At 50.2% G+C, this 13,214-nt stretch overlaps 1 protein-coding gene across 13 annotated transcripts in view; it reads left to right on the top strand.

Moving 5' to 3' along the window:
- The window catches only part of abi1a (abl-interactor 1a), a 32,501-nt gene that overhangs the window by 9,531 nt on the left and 9,756 nt on the right, over window positions 1-13,214 (top strand). For 8 of the 13 annotated variants that reach the window (XM_027017773.3, XM_027017765.3, XM_081696775.1 and 5 more), the window contains exons 3-5: window positions 8,056-8,232; window positions 11,697-11,711; window positions 12,947-13,050. In XM_027017773.3, the coding sequence (XP_026873574.2) occupies window positions 8,056-8,232; window positions 11,697-11,711; window positions 12,947-13,050 (296 nt within the window). Of the gene's footprint in view, window positions 1-579; window positions 1,018-8,055; window positions 8,233-11,696; window positions 11,712-12,946; window positions 13,051-13,214 lie in introns of those variants that run through there. The other 5 variants (XM_027017766.3, XM_027017768.3, XM_081696778.1 and 2 more) reach the window with 2 other exon arrangements.

The following is a 13,214-nucleotide window of genomic DNA, read 5'->3' as shown; positions in this document are numbered from 1 at the left end:
TACTAAGGCTTTTACTCATGATCTAAAAAATCTTTGGTTTTCTCTCTGGGCGGGAAATGGTTTAGACTTAAAGGTTTAAACGTGTTCATCAGACAATAACATGAAATATCTTATTTGAAAGTCAGAATTGACATTTTCCCATCTTGTGCCAGTCTTTTATCATCGTTTTATTCTGTCTGAGTGCCAAACGTGCAGGTGGTGCGTTTCTCTGACTAGAGTCAAGACGGGCGGCTCGGCCCCCGTCTCCACGGTGATGTCGTTGAGCAGTCCAGTCATTGGCAGAGGGCCTGAGACCGAGCCCTCAGGAGCCAATCACAGGGTGCTGATTTTCATTCATTAATGTGTAAAAGGGTTGCTCGAGTATGGGACCAACACACGGTTGGAAACAGATCTGCCCTGTGTCTGTGTGTCTGTGTGTTTGTGTGTCTGTGTGTGTGTGTGTGTGTGTGTGTGTGTGTGTGTGTGTGTGTGTGTGTGTGTGTGTGTGTGTGTGTGTGTGTGTGTAAACATACGTGTGTGCATTTGAGGAAGTTCTCTCTGAATGAATGTAATGTAATGTGTAACAGAGACTCAGAAGGTCAACACAGAGCTTAAAAAAAAAACGCATTTGTGCTCTGTCTTTCATGTGCGCACACACATGCAAACACACAGTCTGTGTTGGGGGTATCCATAGTGATCACCGCTAAAGATAGCTGTGGGGATAACAGAACACCACACGACAGGGGAGGGTGACGTAGACCCATGCTGGCTCGGAGCCCTCCAGTGGGGGGAATCTTCGCTGTACGTCACCGTGTGGTGTAACTGCAGTTCTAGTCGCTACACCTCCTTAAAACCGTCCGAGTGGCTGGGACTGGGCGTTTTCAGAGAACTGGCGGCTCACAGGCTTTGGGAGTTCTATGGCGCGAGTGACTCAAGCCTTCTTTCTGCTGTGATGCGCTCTCTCTCTCTCATCCTGGGATGGCTCCTGGCAGTGTCTTCTAGTCCCACGCACAGTCAGAAGGGGAAGGTTCATTAATGGTGTGTGTGTCCATGCTTAGTGGGAGACTGAGGAGCTGCTACTGAATTTTGTGTGTGTGTGTGTGTGTGTGCGTGTACACGTGTGTTTGAAGAAGCTGACTGATTTAGACTGGACAGACACTGCTTTGTCTCACCAGCTGCTCACTGTAAAAGGAGGGAGAATTCCCTTTTTTTTTCTTCCTTGTTTTGTGTTCTGATCGTGTGCGTGCGCGTGTGTGATTAGATTACTTTGTCTCTGCCTCCGTGCTTGCGTGCGAGCCTGAGCATGCGTCAGGCAGCAGACCCCTGCTAGCGCCTCTCCGGTTTTGAATCAGAGAACCGTTTCCTCGGTGAGAGCGGATTCCCCACGCCATGCGCTCAGCCCCCGTAACACGTGGGCGGTGCCGGCTGAGGACGGACCCTGGCTAGGAGCTCCTCATCTCACCCTCCTCCAGCTCCTTTAATGAAGGGAGGCTACAGTAGCTGTTCGCCTGGCGCTCTCCGAGTTGGCCGGCACGCACAGCTAACGAGTCTGTAGTGTCTGCCGCGCTGCTGTTCTCCGAGAATCTGGTCAGGAGGAACAGGATACAGATTATATATCCTTTCCCCAGGGAGGGGTGTGGAGCAAAACGGTCACCTGTTGATTGCTCATGATGGTGTCTAAATGGCACAGATCTCACACACACACACACACACACACACACACACACACACACACACACACACACAGACACACAGACACAGACAGACACAGACACACATATATTCTCCCTCCTGATGTACTGTGGGAAGATGAGTTTCTCCCAAACAGGAAGAGTTTCTCTGGAGCGCAGGCAGAACCTCAGCATGAGGGGTGTTTCTGTCGCTCCCTGACACAGGCGCTGACCCGCTCAGTGGCGCCCTGGCCTGCTGATCCCATACATCCTGACCTCCTCAGGGCTCCCCCGGATAGAGGGGGCTTTGCTCTCGTAGCGAACGGGACTCCTTGGGTGCTGTGGAAGCACAGATACTCTCATTTTTGCTCGCTTGGCGTTCTAGCTGAGGCCGACGTTTATTGGATGTTTACTTGGCAGACGAGAAGAGGGAAAGAAAGATTGCACTGTAGATTTTTCCTGGCTTATTTAAACATCCCTCCCAGCGTTCCAGGCTGTATTAATGAGCTCACCCAGACACCACAGGATGGAGTTTGTGAGCGTGTACTGCACAGTGAGTCAGCAGGGTTGTAGCAGCAGGGGGTGATGGTCTTAGCCAATCACTAAGCGGTTAGTGTCTGTGCCATTGTTCGGTGAGGTCTCCCAGTGTCGATGTGTTGATTGGTTGATGGATTGAGTGACTAGGCCTCACTGTTTGTTGTTGGGACAGTTTTTTTTTGTTTTTTTTAATAGCAGAGCTCTCTCTCTCGCTCTGCTTCTCTCTCTCTCTCTCTGCTTCTCTCTGCTTCTCTGGGTCACTATCCCCTTGCCCCAGCTGTCTAATTTCTGTCATTACCACTCCGTTTTCCCAAACACTCCCTGGCCTCAGCCTGCTGTTTCTGTATCTAGTTTTTAGCTCCATGCCTGTGAACTGTAACGGGATCTGTTCTTATCCTGTCGCCCAGACTGCCCATCGCCCTCCTCAGCTCTCAGAACATCATCGCGCTGACTTCCGTCATCCGGTTCTCATGTCCGTGCAGATCGCCAAGGAAAAGCCGCTTTCTGCCGGTCCCCGCGTGTGCAATCTGCCAGAAATGGAGCACCCAGACCAGTGCCCGTGCCTGCCGGTCTGGTCAGGGGGCGTGCTGGCGGAGAACTGCTCTGATGTAGGATCAGCCGCAGAGAAGCCAGACGCCGGTCAGTCGCAGGCCGGACGCAGAAGCTGCTGTTGTGTCTCTGAAGGACCTGCCCCTGCTGTCTTGCTTGACATGGGGTCAAAGGGCATGGCTGGGAGGTAGCCACACACGCACGCACACACACACACACACACACACACACACACACACACACACACACGGCCATAGATAGGAGCTGCTTGGTTTATGCTTTTGTTTGGTTGACGTGTGAAAATGTCACCAGACTGTGCCTTCCAAAACCGTCCTTACCATTTGCGGGGTTTTTTTATATATGCACCGATTTCCTTTTCTTCCAGCCAATCAGACGACTCTTGCGGCGTAACGAGGCCTGACTTATTCACCTTCTGTGTTTCTGCTGTCAGCAGTTCCCTGGTCCAAGCAGTAGAACAGCGTGAAGGTGTACACCTGTTAAATTCATTCACGGTTAGCAGTGGTGGTGTGTGGCATGCATCGCTACCGCACGTTCTCAAGGCTCTGAAGTAGTGTGCAGCGCTCCAGCTGGTCGCTGTGGTTATTTTTGGACAGACTGTTGTTTTTGTTCACATCGTGCTCGATAAATGGTGGGAGTGTTTGTCAGGTTTTTGGGCGATTGCGCGGGGTGTGTTTGCACGGCGTGTTGGCGCTCCCAGCACTGGAGGAAGTGGTTTTAGCTTGGCCCAGAACCCTAGCTGCACTTTTCAGAATAACCTCATAATCATGTGTGGGTTTCGGCTCTATTATTAAATGTGTGTGTGTGTGTGTGTGTGTGAACATGCGAGAACATGCTTTGATCACGCTGATGGGTCTTGCCCCACTATTACACAATCCCCAGTCTAAAGATATGCGTGCTGTGTGTGTGTTTTGTGCATAGTTGGCATTTCTGCAGATGCCAAGCCCCAGAGCAGCCGGCTAAACTGCTGACGCCACGCTTCTCCTGCTGGAGGCCGGAGTGAAAGTGGCTTGTCGAATCCAGTCTAATTCTCTCTAACGATACATTCATTGTATGTTTGCTCTGCGAGTTCTCTCTCTCTCTCCTCCCTAGTCTTCCTTCTCCTTCTGTTTCTGCCTCCTCTCTGCTCTCCCGCGTTTCGTCCGTTCTCTGGCTGATGCACACGGTCAGAGGCTTGCAGGCGTCTCCACAGAACTGCCCTCCTGCCGTCTTCGTGTGCAGAGGGGTTGCGGAAGGTCTGTGCAGCGTTCCGGTTGTGTGCACCGAGAACAGCGGGCAGTGAATCGGGGCTGGGAGGGACTGGGGCGCCCTCCGGGAGACCCCTCGCCCACCTCACCCCTTCAGGATCTCACGATACGGCCCTCGCTCATCAGATCAACCTCGAAAGAACCCAGCGGTCGGAACGCGTTCCGTGAAAACGGCGGCAGGCAACGCGCCGACGGCTCCTTTTCTTTGTGGTTCTTTGCTTTTTGGCCTCGTAGTTCAGCCGTATTGGCCGCGTTCGCTCTAAGTAACAGCCTAAACTCTGTGACGCCTCCTCCCTCCTCCCTGAACCAGGAGAGCTCTTCACTCTCGTTGTTAGGTGTTGATGAACGGCTGTGACGTGTGAGCTGGACCTGAGGGCGGTATCTCCCTTCTACACACTCACAACCTGACCTCCTGTTTGTAAATCACAATCCTGATGGGCAGTGGCTTTAAATCTGTGCTCGGAGCCTGTCCGAAACACCCAGTTCTAGGCTCCTCCTGTGCTGAAGGGCACCAGGTCATCACTCTACACTCTGATTCAGCCACTTTATTATCGTAACTGGTTATTAACCCTTTGGTGACTTGAATCGTCTCGGTGTGGCGAAGACGCTGAATCTCTCTCCAGGTTTCAGCTTTGTTGGGTCTCAGGGTTCTAGATTTCCCCTGGTGCCTTTGGCTGGATGAAAGACCTGTAAATTAGCTTTCTGAAAATATTGCAAGTGTATTAGGAATTTGATCAAAGTTGAATAGATGTAGATGTACAAGCCCGTTGTGCTCAGTTCGGTGTTCTGAGCACTTGTTCTAAGAACGTCAGTGCATGCACACAGCAACATTTTGTTGGAAGGAAATTTTTTTTGACACAGTAAGAATGAGTCAGGAACACATCTGCAGAAAATACAAACTCCGTTTTTCCAGAAATAACCTCAGACCCCAGATTGGGGGGGGGGGGGGGGGGGGGGTTGTTGCGCTGGTCTGAGAACAGGCTGGTGGCAGCCCAGGCTGTGAGCACATTTCTCCAGCCAAAGAACTGTACACCCACACACGTGGAACAGAGGAACATTGAGTAGGGTGCTGAGCCTTACCTCGGCCCTGCTGTTTACCCTGCCGTGCGTGTAAAACAGGGCGGGACAGCAGTTCCCAGAAATGAATGTGTGGAAAGCATGAGTAAGCCACACAGGACTTAGACCTGCATAGTATCATGGGAATTTTAGTTTGGGCTAGGCCCGTGTAGCTGAGATCAGCCCTCGTCATCTAGCGGTGTGGGTATGGGTGTGCGCGCACGCGTGCACGGCTGCGGTTGTGGGTGCTTTGAGTGTTTCTTTTTTGTTAAACACAGGAAGGAGATGAAAATACCTCCTTCTGATATTGTGGCCCTTCATTTCCCTCTGTTTACCCCGATAATGAGAACTATTGCCCCTCACCAAACACACGCCATCTCTCTGTGCTCCAGCACCCTCTATATCCCCCCCCGCACCATCATAAATACCTTGCCTGCACTCCAACACTGGCTTTTGTGTGTGTGTGTGTGTGAGAGCTTCACCTGCCCACAACTGCCCCCCCGCCCCAGGTGGGCTGAGGGCGGAGGTCCTGAGATGCTCAGCTGGCCCCCGGGTGAGGCGGGGCCGTCCCTGGAGAGCGTGCGCAAACCCTCGTTATTCGCTGAGCCACCTGGCTCTGTCACGCTGGCGCACGGCCAGTTCACTTGCGAGCGTTTTGTGCGCTCCGCTGGACAGGAACACAGGCTTCAGCGTCATAACTGTTCTGTTTCCTGCTGGGTGGGAGTACATGTGGGTAACGTGGTCCCTCTGGTCTGCCCAGCTTGAGAACAGATGGGGCCTTCACTCACACAATCATTCAGTCCCCTGATTGCCAGGGCTGCTGCTGCTGCTGTTGTTGTTGTTGTTGTTGACTATAGTAGGTGTCCACCATATGAAACAATCTTACAACACAGTTCTATGCATCTGCTCAGCAAATACAGTAGAAATGTTGACAGGATCTCTGCAGCATCCACTGCCTTTAGTCTCCGCTCTGTACGCTCTGCTCAGCCTCGCTGTGTGTGTGTGTGTGTGTGCGTTGTTGGTATAAATCCATTCATTTGTTACTTCATCGTCATTTATTTAAAAGCGGATCCTATTTTGTCTTGCAGGGTATTTTTGATTTTGAAAGCAGGAAGTGTAGGGTAGTGTCAAAAATTTGCAGGTGTGGTTGTACTGTAATTCTCTGCTGGGATTCTAGAGGGTTTCTTTCAGACCTCACACACACACACACACACACAGCCACTTACTCCACTTCTCAGAGGAATGAATGGAATCCTGTACTGGCTGTGGCGTGTGCTGTTTTTTCATTGGCGGCGGAGGCTAGGCTAACACGCTCTCAGATGCCTGCGCCGTGGTAACAGGCAGCCCGGCCACATGCACTGGGGGGGTGCAGCTCACCCAGCAGAGTTGGTGTTGGTGGTGGTGATGGAGGAAGTGTAGCTCACTGGCCATGGTCGGGTGAACGTAGACGGAGCTGGAACTGGTTTGGGGCGAGGTGGAGGCGACCTTAACTTCCTCCTGTTGGTGTGGATTATGGTATCAGTGTGTAGTTTGAACTCTGAGTCTAGGTGTGGCATAGAAGTCTTGGTGCACTTATTTAATGTATTTCAACTATATTCCCATAGTATAGCACAGAAGAGGCTTGATTTACAGGTTACACTGGTCATTACACAAAGTGCAGATAACTTGTAGGGGGTTTGCATCCTGTGTATGGTGTGGTAACAGTGAACTGGACCCTAACAGCTGCATTTATACAGAACTGTCAGTGATGATCCTTTACAATGACACAATGACACAATGATACAGTTCAGCCCCTAGTCACTGTGCAATAGAAACGACACTTGCTCCGTGCAGCTGCACGATTGCCGTTCAGCAGTGATGGAGTGGTTACTTTGGCCGGTAGTTGGCACGGCCAATACGTGTATTCAGACATGGCATGGAAACGTGAACTCAGAATTTCTGTCTCTGGTAGTTTGAGGCCAGTGTGTTGTAGTTGGAGTTACGTGGGCAGCTTGACCAGACTCTAAACTGGCTTGTGCTCAAAAAGTAGCAATTCTACCTCCTAGCGCAAAAAAAATTAGTTTTTTGAAACAAAAGATTTAAAAGTTTGACTTTGAGTGAAAAGGTGATTTGTATAAAACATATATGAAATAATAATACAATTTTTTTTGACACTTTGTATTGTATGGTTACACCTTTTAATCTTTTCTCATGAACCCTTCATGGCACACAATAAAATAGATCTGACATGTTCTAATGTGAAGCACTCATATGAGGTCCTCTGTCGTATTGTGAAGCACCTTCCTCTCACCAGAGTGAAGTGAAGGTCTGCCTCTGCTCTGCCTCTGCTCTGCCTCTCTCAGGGGCCCGTGCTATCATTGGGTTTATAATATGGTGTCATTTGATTTTGTTTGTGTGTGTATGCGGTGCATAAAGGGATTTAAGGGACTGACGATGAGAGTCAAGATTAATTCTGCTTGATGGGTGTAGCTGGCCCATAATCCAAAATCATAATTGTATTTTAAGGCCCTGTCATGGCCTGAATTACCATGCCTTTGGCTGTTGTATCATTCTCTGTGTCTGTCTCTCTGTCTGTCTGCCGGTCTCTCGCTCTGTCTCTCTCTCTGTTTCTCTCTCTGTCTGTCTGCCGGTCTCTCGCTCTGTCTCTCTCTCTGTTTCTCTCTCTGTCTGTCTGCCGGTCTCTCGCTCTGTCTCTCTCTCTGTTTCTCTCTCTGTCTGTCTGCCGGTCTCTCGCTCTGTCGCTCTCTCTGTTTCTCTCTCTGTCTGTCTGCCGGTCTCTCGCTCTGTCTCTCGCTCTGTTTCTCTCTCTGTCTGTCTGCTGGTCTCTCGCTCTGTCTGTCTCTCTGTCGGTCTGCTGCTCTCTCTGTCTGTCTGCCGGTCTCTGTCTGTCTGCCGGTCTCTCTCTCTGTCTGTCTGCCTGTCTCTTCCTCCCCCATTCACTGTCATAATGATGTTTTTGTTTGTTGTTGTTTATTTGTTTTGTTTGTTTGTTTTAATAGACAGTGGACATTCACAAAGAGAAAGTTGCCCGGCGAGAGATTGGAATTCTGACCACGAACAAGAACACATCGAGGACCCATAAGATCATTGCCCCAGCCAACATGGAGAGGCCCGTGAGATACATCAGAAAACCCATCGACTACAACGTGCTGGATGACGTGGGCCACGGGTTGAAGGTATTGCGCCCCCTGCTGGTGTCTGGGTCTGCGTGCTAGTGATTTCGTGGTGCTTCATTAGTTGAGACTGCTCCAGACTCACACTGGAGGGGTTTGGACACACTGTGTGCGTTCTATTTTTATAGCACTACTCTCGGACTCCCGGGGGGTTGGGTGGGTTGGATGCTTTTAAGGAACACTTTGTAGTACGATTCTTTCTCGATTGTCCACTCATTTTGTGAGAGAAGCCACTCTGCCTCTTTGAACACTCCACCTATCTGGTCTTTTTTTAAGACTAAAACTAACTTTTTAAGATTAAAACATCCCGTTTGGGAACCCCCCCTCCATTCTCCTCCTTATGTGCTCTACGAGCAGATTAAAGTTCACTTTTCCCCCTGTCAGTAGCTATCCTCCCCCCTCACAGCCCAGAGAGCCTTTTTGGAGGCTTTTCCGAACCCACTGTCACACTGGAGCACCTCCTGTAAAACACATCCTGAAGAGAAATGTTTCCCCCAGGGTGTGAGAACTTTACATTTTGTGGGCTGTAGACACACACCTGATGTTCCCACGCGTTACTACTATGACTCTGATCCAGGGGGTGTGTGTGTGTGTGTGTGTGTGTGTGTGTGTGTGTGTGTGTGTGTGTGTGTGTGTGTGTGTGTGTGTGTGTGTGTGTGTGTGTGTGTGTGTGTGTGTGTGTGTGTGTGTGTGTGTGTGTGTTCAGTACAGTACTTTTGCCACAGTTGGATATTCTACCCGTTTTATTATTCATATGTAAATTGAATCTGGAATAAAATGTTTTGTTCCCTCCATAATCGTATTTCTCTACATACAAAAATAATTTGGGAACAACTGACCTAGAATGTGATGATGTTGATGTGCAGCATTTTGAAATGGCGGTTTTAACTCCAGAGTTCCTTATTTCAAGGACGCCGTGTGTCGTGCTGCCCCATAACGCACTGCAGCAAGAGTTCCTTCAGTGCTAGAATACCCCCCCCCCACCCCCCGATCGGCTGATTGCTGCCGGTTTGTTTGAATCTGATTGGCCAGTGTTTGAATCTGATTGGCCAGTGTTTGAATCTGATTGGCCAGTGTTTGCTGTGCCACTGCTATAAATGAGAGGTGAGAACAAGGAAGACACCAGCACATAAACAGCAGTGTGTGAGTGGCGGACCTCGCGCAGGACAGTTACCCCGCCGTGAACCTCCGAGAGCCGTTCGGTTTGACCGTTGTCTGTCTGCGTCTATCCGCCCTGCACTTGGGAGCAGCTGGGAACGCCGTGGTGCCTCGTCACGCAAGGAAGACACCAGTGTCCCCACAAGGTGAATCGGGGTTGCTTGCAGAAGCCAGACTGTGATTTAGGAGGCGCTGTCAGATGCGGATTGTGAAGATATGAGCCACCTCACCACCGTGGAGTTCTGCTGCCTGTTGAAACACATTGTGAACTCTTTTGAGCTCGCTCTCACTCACTCGCACTCTCAGCTCCTGTCTCACACACGCACGCGCGTGCGCACACACTCCCCGCCTCCCTGTTGGACGCGCACTGGGAGGGGTCTGGGCGTGTGGGGCAGCTCTCCCCTCAGGTAGGGGTCTTTTCCGGCCGCGTTTGCGGGCTCTGCCCCTCCCCCTCCGGCCTGCCGTGCCGCGCCCGCTGTGGGAAGTCTGAGTCCTCAGCCCAGGGGGGGTGTGGAGAAGCCTCCATCCTGATCGCCGCCGCAGCCTGAGTTCCAGCTTCGTCTATGGCTTCAGAATCCCAGACAAGTCGTCACTTGCTTCCTGTTGTTTTAAATTAATCAATCACGTTATCCTCGTCCTGTGTTGTTGCATAGTTGAGGCAGCATATTATATTCTCCTCTTTTTAGTTATAATAATGTTTCTTTTAAACATAATTTGGCCCCAAATCCCCTACCTTGCCAGAGTTTTAGCGTATAGTTTCCAGTGCATATGGTTTACTCCAGTCGGAACAGAGCGCCACACACTCTCATCGTGGGTCTTTGCAGCGACGCCTCTGCTGTAGAGAAGAGCTTCTGCCAGCCAGGCTTTCCATCCTGTTTTCAGGACACCTGAGACAGCGACCTGGTCCGCTGGCCTATTTAGTCTGTGCCAGACTGGGAGTCTCTTAGCCAATCCGCTCTCAAACGCGTATGAAAGACCCGTCTAAGAACGCCTGCGGCCCGCGGATGTGCATTGTTGGGTCCCCCTCTGTCTTCCGTGTGCTGGTGGAATGCTGTAGTCCTTGGGCTGACCTCGGACCCGTGCAGGGATCCTCAGCCAGAGAGACGGTCCCTCTCACTCTGTGACCGTTTGGAGCGCCGATGTTGTGAGAACAGCTCGGTAGTGGTTCCGCTCCCGTTTGAGCGGGTTAGCGCACCGTGGTTTCTGGTCCGGTTCCCGCCGTGAGGTGACCGTTGCGGACCCAGCACACAAGTCTGGGCTCGTCGCTCTGGACGTCAGTCACCACACGAACAGCCCACGAACCAGCAGGGTTTCAGGTTACCTGAGAGTTACAGCCAACTGTTAACAGATTGAATGTCGAGTGTGTTCCGAGGATGTGGTAGGTGGATCGCTATGGAATGTTGGAAGAATTTGGAATGCTGGAAGAATGCAAGTTATGAATCCCATGTGGTGTCGCGGCAGCCCGTGACATTTCAGTGGATAGGTGGTGATTGATTTAGTTTCCAAAGCCAGGCCCTTGGAAATACCTCCCTCCCCCCACAAATACTGGTTGTGAAAGTTTCTGCAAAGCAGGACAGCAGATTTGGGACTATAAAGACCTTCTTTGCCTCAGGGTTTAAGGTGATGCGTGCGTGCGTGTTCGTGTGTGTTTATGCGTGCCTTTTTTGTTTGTGTGTGTGTGCATGCGACTGTGTTGTGCGCGTGCATGTCATAAGTGTATCTTTTGCTTTGTCTACTTAGTCTTCTGGTTTGCAGGTTTCTCTTTACACTACAAACTGTATGGAGTCCCGAACCTTCGCACATCACGGGGGAACTCGTGCACTTTGTAGACAGACGCACAGTGCTAACCACCTCCTCCTAGCAGCTCCCAGCATGCAGTGCAAGACATGAAAACATGGTTTGGTATTTGATTCCCAATTTTGAAAGCATAGTCCTAATGAGGACTTCAGTCATACCACTGCCGATGTAAAGTCAGTGGTGGACAGACGGACAGGGAGACACTTGATTGGTGTGATGAATCTCACATCTCAGCAGCATGTCCTACTGTGGACTTCCATGCTCCACAGACCTGCTACTGCATGGTGGCTGGGGTGTGGCTATAGCGTTAGAGCAGGGAGCAGGCTACAGAGCCCGGAGTCCCAGTGCTGCTAATAACCACCTCATACAAGCTTTGTAGGGTCAAACATAGTAAATTATTTGATATAGGACTGTAATATTCTCTCTCTCTCTCTCTCTCTCTCTCTCTCTCTCTCTCTCTCTCTCTCTCTCTCTCTCTCTCTCTCTCTCTCTCTCTCTCATGCCTGCATTAGTGGCTAAAAGCCAAGGTAAGTCCCGTTTGTCACATGACCATCCTGCGGTAGCTGATTGGTCAGCTGCTTCCCACCCCTCTGTAGCTCCACCTTCTACCCTGTGCTAGGTGTAGCCGAACTGTTACCCCACGACCCCCGTCACAGGGCTGGGCGATAGAACCGAAAGACGCCGTTTTGTGATCGTGTCAGTTGGAAATATGATTAAGTATAAAAGGAATAACCATCCATGACTTGGGCACGTTCTGAAGCCGCACGGAAAATATTGAACAGAATGAATATTTAGCTCACGTATTGAATCTTATCATATCAATCATGTTGTATTGAATCCTATTGACTCAGAGCCCGGGAGAATTAGCCATGATTAAACCTCGATGGTCGCGAGAGAGCATAATTCACCCAGCCACATACAGTCTCTGTGGATGGTGTGTGGTGTTAAGCTCGTGTTCCCATACACACTCCAAACGTGCCTTTTTTTAATAGCCTGATAAATGCCGAAGCAGGAAGAGACTGTGATTTATTCTTAAGCCATATCGCCCACCCCTGCACCGTTACATAAACATAACTCTGTGTCTTAACACAAAATAGTTCTCCCCACACAGTAAAATGACCCCTCTATGGGCTGTGTGGGTTTCCCAGACTGAAAGATTCCTTTCATGGGGTACAGGCTAGCCCAGGAACAGTGGCCCATCTCAGAACGCCAGCGCTGTTTCTGGGTCAGCCATGCCTTTTCCATCATGACAGACCCAGTTTCCTTGGCAGTGAGGACCTAATTCAGAACCAGTACTCCTGACCTGAGACCCACGAAAAACCCCGTATATCCCATTTTCTACACGATTGTTCTTTTCAGTATATGATGTACTGTGTATGTGTATGTATAATACATATATTTATAATTGATTTCAGCTCATCAGGTCATTATCATGCTGTTAAGTGAAGCGAATAAGAGGTGTTAGTGGAGAGAATTGCTGAGCAGTGTTTGGGTTTCTGCACCCTGGGACTGAGCGTTGATGAGCTAACCTTCAGGAGCGCTGGTCTCAGTCACTGCTCTAGCTGTCTTTTCCAGTACCGTGTCTAAGCCCTTTATTTTTATATGTTATTATAGTTTTTAGGACACACATCATGAGGTCTGGGAAACCGTCCATTAGCCCCAGTGACCAGTTGCATGTCTAGTCCCGTTGTTCTGAGCGGTTCGGTCATGCGTCTCTGAGGGAGCACTCACGGTGATCTCTGCTTCACTGTATCCGATCCAGCAACATGGGAACACCCAACTGAGCCGAGCAGGAACGCTTTCGAGGACCAACCCACCCACCCAGAAGCCCCCGAGTCCGCCCATGGCTGGGCGTGGCACTCTTGGGTAAGCCAGTGGCTCGCGTATGGATTGAAAAAAAAACCTTAATGATTGACAGCTGGACTGCTGAAATAACTTTTTAAAATCCCATCTTATTTGAAAAAGTTTTATTCTAGAAACTTTGAGACCTAACTGTAAAAAGTGTTAAAAACCTGGGTTTGGATTGAACA

The sequence above is a fragment of the Electrophorus electricus genome, chromosome 14 (genome assembly GCF_041902795.1).
Source record: "Electrophorus electricus isolate QZ-2024a chromosome 14, ASM4190279v1, whole genome shotgun sequence".
Lineage (NCBI taxonomy): Eukaryota > Metazoa > Chordata > Actinopteri > Gymnotiformes > Gymnotidae > Electrophorus > Electrophorus electricus.
This window is presented reverse-complemented; position numbering and strand designations above follow the sequence as displayed.